At 43.7% G+C, this 7,730-nt stretch overlaps 1 protein-coding gene across 1 annotated transcript; it reads right to left on the bottom strand.

The window, feature by feature from the left end:
- Window positions 1-3,017: 3,017 nt before the first annotated feature.
- LOC141020481 (neoverrucotoxin subunit alpha-like) lies at window positions 3,018-3,824 on the bottom strand (the record flags this gene model as incomplete). The annotated part of the gene is made up of 1 exon (XM_073495569.1): window positions 3,018-3,824. A coding segment is annotated over one exon (600 nt), but the record flags the coding sequence as incomplete, so codon positions are not given.
- Between the last annotated feature and the right edge of the window lie 3,906 nt (window positions 3,825-7,730).

Genomic DNA, 7,730 nt, shown 5'->3' with positions numbered 1-7,730 from the left:
ACCTAGCTAATAGTGCCTCTACTCTGCACCTAGCTAACAGTGCATCTGCTCTACACCTAGCTAACAGAAATGCTACTCTACACCTAGCTAACTGTGCCTCTGATCTACACCTAGCTAACAGTGCCTCTGTTCTACACCTAGCTAACAGTGTCTCTACTCAACACCTAGCTAACAGTGCCTCTGATCTACACCTAGCTAACAGTGCCTCTACTCAACACCTAGCTAACAGTGCCTCTATTCTGCACCTAGCTAACAGTGCATCTGCTCTACACCTAGCTAACAGAAATGCTACTCTACACCTAAATAACAGAAATGCTACTCTACAACTAGCTAACAGTGCCTCTGATCTACACCTAGCTAACAGTGTCTCTACTAAACACCTAGCTAACAGTGCCTCTGATCTACACCTAGCTAACAGTGTCTCTACTAAACACCTAGCTAACAGTGTCTCTACTAAACACCTAGCTAACAGCGCCTCTACTCTGCACCTAGCTAACAGTACCTCTGCTCTGCACCTAGCTAACAGTGCCTCTGATCTACACCTAGCTAACAGTGTCTCTACTAAACACGTAGCTAACAGTGCCTCTACTCTGCACCTAGCTAACAGTGCATCTGCTCTACACGTAGCTAACAGAAATGCTACTCTACACCTAGCTAACAGTGCCTCTGCTCTACACCTAGCTAACAGTGTCTCTACTAAACACCTAGCTAACAGTGCATCTGCTCTACACCTAGCTAACAGAAATGCTACTCTACACCTAGCTAACAGTGCCTCTGCTCTACACCTAGCTAACAGTGTCTCTACTAAACACCTAGCTAACAGTGCATCTGCTCTACACCTAGCTAACAGAAATGCTACTCTACACCTAGCTAACAGTGCCTCTGCTCTACACCTAGCTAACAGTGTCTCTACTAAACACCTAGCTAACAGTGCATCTGCTCTGCACCTAGCTAACAGTGCCTCTGCTCTGCACCTAGCTAACAGTGCCTTTACTCTGCACCTAGCTAACAGTGCATCTGCTCTGCATCTAGCTAACAGTGCATCTGCTCTACACCTAGCTAACAGAAATGCTACTCTACACCTAGCTAACAGAGCGTCTGCTCTACACCTAGCTAACAGTGCCTCTGCTCTACACCTAGCTAACAGTGCCTCTGCTCTACACCTAGCTAACAGTGCCTCTGATCTACACCTAGCTAACAGTGCCTCTACTCAACACCTAGCTAACAGTGCGTCTATTCTGCACCTAGCTAACAGTGCATCTGCTCTACACCTAGCTAACAGTGTCTCTACTAAACACCTAGCTAACAGTGCCTCTGATCTACACCTAGCTAACAGTGTCTCTACTAAACACCTAGCTAACAGTGCCTCTGTTCTACACCTAGCTAACAGTGTCTCTACTAAACACCTAGCTAACAGTGCCTCTACTCTGCACCTAGCTAACAGTACCTCTGCTCTGCACCTAGCTAACAGTGCCTCTGACCTACACCTAGCTAACAGTGTCTCTACTAAACACCTAGCTAACAGTGCCTCTGTTCTACACCTAGCTAACAGTGTCTCTACTAAACACCTAGCTAACAGTGCCTCTACTCTGCACCTAGCTAACAGTGCATCTGCTCTACACCTAGCTAACAGAAATGCTACTCTACACCTAGCTAACAGTGCCTCTGCTCTACACCTAGCTAACAGTGTCTCTACTAAACACCTAGCTAACAGTGCATCTGCTCTACACCTAGCTAACAGAAATGCTACTCTACACCTAGCTAACAGTGCCTCTGCTCTACACCTAGCTAACAGTGTCTCTACTAAACACCTAGCTAACAGTGCCTCTGCTCTGCACCTAGCTAACAGTGCCTTTACTCTGCACATAGCTAACAGTGCATCTGCTCTGCATCTAGCTAACAGTGCATCTGCTCTACACCTAGCTAACAGAAATGCTACTCTACACCTAGCTAACAGAGCGTCTGCTCTACACCTAGCTAACAGTGCCTCTGCTCTACACCTAGCTAACAGTGCCTCTGCTCTGCACCTAGCTAACAGTGCCTCTGTTCTACACCTAGCTAACAGTGTCTCTACTAAACACCTAGCTAATAGTGCCTCTACTCTGCACCTAGCTAACAGTGCATCTGCTCTACACCTAGCTAACATAAATGCTACTCTACACCTAGCTAACTGTGCCTCTACTCTACACCTAGCTAACAGAAATGCTACTCTACACCTAGCTAACAGAGCGTCTGCTCTACACCTAGCTAACATTGCCTCTGCTCTGCACCTAGCTAACAGTGCCTCTGTTCTACACCTAGCTAACATTGCCTCTACTCTGCACCTAGCTAACAGTGCATCTGCTCTACACCTAGCTAACAGAAATGCTACTCTACACCTAGCTAACTGTGCCTCTGATCTACACCTAGCTAACAGTGTCTCTACTAAACACCTAGCTAACAGTGCCTCTGATCTACACCTAGCTAACAGTGTCTCTACTAAACACCTAGCTAACAGTGCCTCTGTTCTACACCTAGCTAACAGTGTCTCTACTAAACACCTAGCTAACAGTGCCTCTACTCTGCACCTAGCTAACAGTGCCTCTGATCTACACCTAGCTAACAGTGTCTCTACTAAACACCTAGCTAACAGTGCCTCTGTTCTACACCTAGCTAACAGTGTCTCTACTAAACACCTAGCTAACAGTGCCTCTACTCTGCACCTAGCTAACAGTGCATCTGCTCTACACCTAGCTAACAGAAATGCTACTCTACACCTAGCTAACAGTGCCTCTGCTCTACACCTAGCTAACAGTGTCTCTACTAAACACCTAGCTAACAGTGTCTCTGCTCTACACCTAGCTAACAGAAATGCTACTCTACACCTAGCTAACAGAAATGCTACTCAACACCTAGCTAACAGTGCCTCTGATCTACACCTAGCTAACAGAAATGCTACTCTACACCTAGCTAACAACGCCTCTACTTTATACATAGTGTAGCTGACGACTGTCAAATACAACAAGTGCAGAACAAAGTGAAGTGATGTCTCAGTTTTAATGTGCAGAACAGAATCATTGATGACGAGGAAACCATCAATCTTTACAATCAGTTTGAATCATTTTGTACAAAGTTCACTGATGAATTTATTACAAGAAGCTGAAAGATTGATGTGACTGTGATCCTGTACAGACTCAACTGTTCAGCACTGACAATGTTTCTGTGACAGGAGGAGACTCTGCAGACTAAACACCACACAGACACACTGAGGAACCAGAACTGGACCCGAAGAACCCAAATCCAGGATAAAGAGGTTCAGTGAATGTGGTGCTGAAGGTGTGGAGGTGGATCAGTGAGTCAGAGGAGACTCTGTAGAAGGACAGAGTGCCAGCAGGACAGTCCACATACACTGCTGCTCTACCAGAGGAGGAGGAGGAGGAGGAGGAGGAGGAGGAGGAGGAGGAGGAGGAGGAGGAGGAGGAGGAGGAGGAGGAGGAAGAGGAGGAGGAGGAGATGTGTGTTCTTCTGTCATTGTGACAGACACAGTAACGACCATTAAAGCACCACAGACTCCAGGACTGATCATTATCTCCAAACCAACAGTCTTCACTGCCTCCTCTCCTGCTGATTCTTCTGTAACTCACTGATATAGAAACAACTCCTCTCCACTCGACCTCCCAGTAACAGCGACCAGTCAGACCAGTTCTACACAGCAGCTGAGGAGACTCAAACCTCTCTGGATGATCAGGATATGACTGATACTCTAACACATATCTCATCTTCCTGTTGTTGTCAGACAGTTTGATGTATCTGTTGACTGTGTTTGTGTCGACTGTGAGCTCACAGGAATCTGATGGAGAGAAAAAGACACAACACAGCTGCAGTTATTAATGTATCATCAGTGTGGTGATGACATCACAGATGTGACTGAGTGATGTCACAGTGTGAAGCTGAATCAAAGTAAAAACACACTCACACTTCCTCAGACCTGGTGTCAACCATCGGACTCCAGCAGGCTCCACCCTGAAAGGAGGAGGGGGGTCAGAGCAGCACATCCTCTTTCAGCATGCAAACATGGACATGACATGACTCATACACAGAAACACAACATGTCCATCAGGCTGCTTCTCCCTGTTTCCCTGAACCTCTTCACCTCTGCCACTCTCCTCACACACTGAGAGTGAGCCACAGGATGTTGGTGTGTGTGAAAGAGGACGACAACATGTGAGGACACACACAAACCTCTGTTTGGATTTATGACTTCATCTTTATGTTATTGGATGTTGCTGCTGTTTCCTGTGGGCTACCTGACGCTTGCTGTCTGATCCAATGTCAGCTTGTGCTTATGTTTGTATATTACAGGACTTTTGGATTTGGATGTCAGAACTTTTGAGGTCAGATTCCTGTTTGAAGCTTCCAGGGCTTTTCTGAATCTCACCTGCACAGTCTGCTTTTTGTTCTCGCTGTGTTTCTGCTGCTTTGTTTCACTGTGCAAAGAAACAAATACAGTTTATACGTAATAAATCATCAGGAAACGTACGAGAGGAGTTTTTACAATATTTCATGTCATAGTAAGAGATCGTCTGAAGTCAAGTCTTTATTTCTGCACAATAGAAACTTGAGCATATCTGTTCTGTTCAAATATATATTACATGTCCTTTTTATTCTCAGTGCACGGCTCAGGCTGCATTCACAATGTCCAGTTATTGTTTTATTTCATTTCCTAAATTCAAAACTGTCTTTATTGGCAGCATGTAACACAAACATGTGGCCAAAGCAAGCGCACCAACATTGAGAAGATAAAGAAGAAGAACATTCTGGTGTAAAGACTAGTACAGTAGATCAAAACACAACAGAGACAGAACTATAACCAAAGCTGACAATAACAGCACAACACTAAATAATAAGTGTCGTCACATATAACATGAACAACTCTCAGCTGACTGTCACTCACTGTCCCTCAGTTTGTGGCAGCAGAACATAGACTGCTGCTGGATCACAGCTCTTTGGGTTCTCCCCTAGTAGGACTGTTCATGTTTCTTCATCTACTGGCTCAACAAACCCTTTGTAATCTATTACATGTTGAACATGTGTTTCTCTAATATGTTGATACTTTTCACATGTTGTGAGGAAGTGCTGCTCTGTTGTTGTTGTGTTTTATTGTACAGGCCTGATCTGTATTTGCCCTTTACATCAGCACATATTACCTCAAACAACAAGGCAGTTACTGAGTTCACTGAGCTTCATGTGAATTGTGCTACTCTGCATACTGATATTATATAATATTGTGTCTCTCACTTCACAAAGAAACAAGTCAACATGGCGACTACGTTGTGAGGAAGGATGCCCCATGACACCACAGCCAGCAGCTGCTCTGACTGATGCTATCCTCAGTATGCTGCTAACACACATGAGGCCACTATCAATGGTGGAGGATGAAGGAGTGCTATGTGCACTTTAGAAAACAAACTGTATTTTACTTTTGCATTCTTCATGTAACAAACATTTTAGAGGTGTGAATCTTCACCGGCCTCACGATTCGATTACGATTCAGCTGTCGACGATTCTCGATGCATCTCAGTGTTCGTCATCCTCGATGATCTGTATCACTGCACACGGCTACTTTTCGTCATTTAAATCCCCCTTTTATTCTGAAAGTCCTTCCAATAATCAGACTACAGCAGGCTACAAAATAAAAGCTGCATCTTTTCAGTAATCAAACAAAACATGTCTCCATCTGCAGCGTCTTTCACGTGTGTCTACAATAATATAGTTTTCACATGGCAGCTTTAAGATGAAACATCTACTGACTCTGCTGCACACACCTCTCTCAGAGTTGGACAGCAGAGTTGACAGCACCTCCTCAGATCTCGGCTGATCAGCTGGGCTGCTGTAACAGTTATTATTTACGGCTGCAGACGTTAGCTTCAGCTGAAAATGGCCGACGTGATTAGTGATTGTTGTGAGGCAGAAGTCTCGTCCAGTTCCTGCGTCACAGCAAGTTCATAAAATCTGACGTGTGTCCCGAGATGTCCGTTTAAAACACACTCTTTTTAATCCCTCTCAGATGATCTCTGCCTCCCTCCAACATCCCTCCTACATCAGTAACGTTAGTCAGAAGTCCTCCCACAGTTCAAAACATGGGAGCAACGTCACAACGTAACTTTATTGTCCAGCTGAGGCCGAACAATCAACAATCAACATGAGCTGCAGACTCTGGATTCTGCTCTGTCTCTGCATCGTGATGCATCTTATAATGGAGACATTTCCACACCTCTAATACATTTATGTTGCTTTTACAGTCTGAAGTTGTTTGAAAGTGAACTGAACAAGACTCAAGAGGAAAATGTGACAGCAATGTTTTATTTTTTAATAAAAAATGAAGATGTGTTGCCTTATTCTCGCCACAGGATCTCCAACAGGATGTACTTGCTCCCAGAGAAATCCTTTGAGCTGGAACTCTAAAAAACCCAACTATAGTCTTCCACCCAAATTCTCTCCAGGACAGAGCAGATGTACTTTTCCACTGTTGTGAGATTATTTTTCCTCTTGTAACACCTTGTATATCTTTGATATGTTTCCACGTCCAGGGTCTGACCTGTAGCCGAGTAGAAATATCTTCACTATACCCAAATTAGTTTGTTGCAATTCTTCCTTTCTCATTATTTTCTCAAGGTAATGTCTAAGTTGCAGAAATCTATAAAAATCCTGATTGGTTAGATCGAATCGATTTTTAAGATCCTGGAATTGTCGCAGCGTGCCCCCTCGTAGAGATCACAGTGTTTTATTAACCCTTTATCGGCCCACTGTTTAAATCTTGCATCCATCCTGTTTGGTAAGAAATCTGAGTCATATCATCCAATCCCATCATACCTGCCCCCCTCCCCCCCCCCCCGTGCTGGTCTTTGGCTTGTTTTCGACCTGACTATCCTGACTATCCTGTGCCAAATCTTAATTGACATTTTTATAATGGGTTTATGTCTTTTAGACAGGCAACCAACCCACTGTCCCCTATGATTGCTTGTGATGGAATATCACTAGATATCTGACATTCTATGTCTTTCCACTCTGCTTTATAAGAAGGGTTGCAAATGTTAACTAAAGTTTTTATCTGCACCGCTTGGTAATAATTTTTAATATTCGGGAGAGAGAGGCCTCCTTTGTCTTTTGCTAGTTGAAGAGTCTTATAGCGAATTCTTGGCCTCTTCCCAGATGAATCGTGATATTAATTTGTCTAATTCTTGAAATTTCTCCTTTGGAAGTTCTGCTGGTGTGTTTTGGAACAGATATAATAATCTGGGTAACACGTTCATTTTTATTGCTTCCGCCCTCTGACCTAATCCTAAAAAGGGGACTAGATTCCATCTGGTCAGATCGGATTTAATTCTGGAAATTAGAGGGTCATGGTTCTCTGATATAATCGTGTTCAAATGTTTAGGAATATTCACACCTAGGTATTTAACTGACTTTGATTCCCAATTGACTTTGAATTCCTCTTTGATGGATTGGCTAGGAGAATAATTAAATGTCAAAATTTGAGATTTGTGGGCTTTTAGTTTATAACCTGATAATAAGCCATATTCCCTCAGGGTTATGAGCCATTCTGGAAGGGAAGCAGATGGATGCCCCAAGTATACTGTATCAAAATATCATCTGCGAACAGGGCAGTTTTGTGTTCTTCTTGAGACACCATGATCCCCTTTATCTTTTCATTCTGTCTTATCCACTGACTCAAGGGCTCTATAAAGATG

Source organism: Pagrus major, chromosome 24, assembly GCF_040436345.1.
Source record: "Pagrus major chromosome 24, Pma_NU_1.0".
In the NCBI taxonomy this organism is placed as follows: domain Eukaryota; kingdom Metazoa; phylum Chordata; class Actinopteri; order Spariformes; family Sparidae; genus Pagrus; species Pagrus major.
This window is presented reverse-complemented; position numbering and strand designations above follow the sequence as displayed.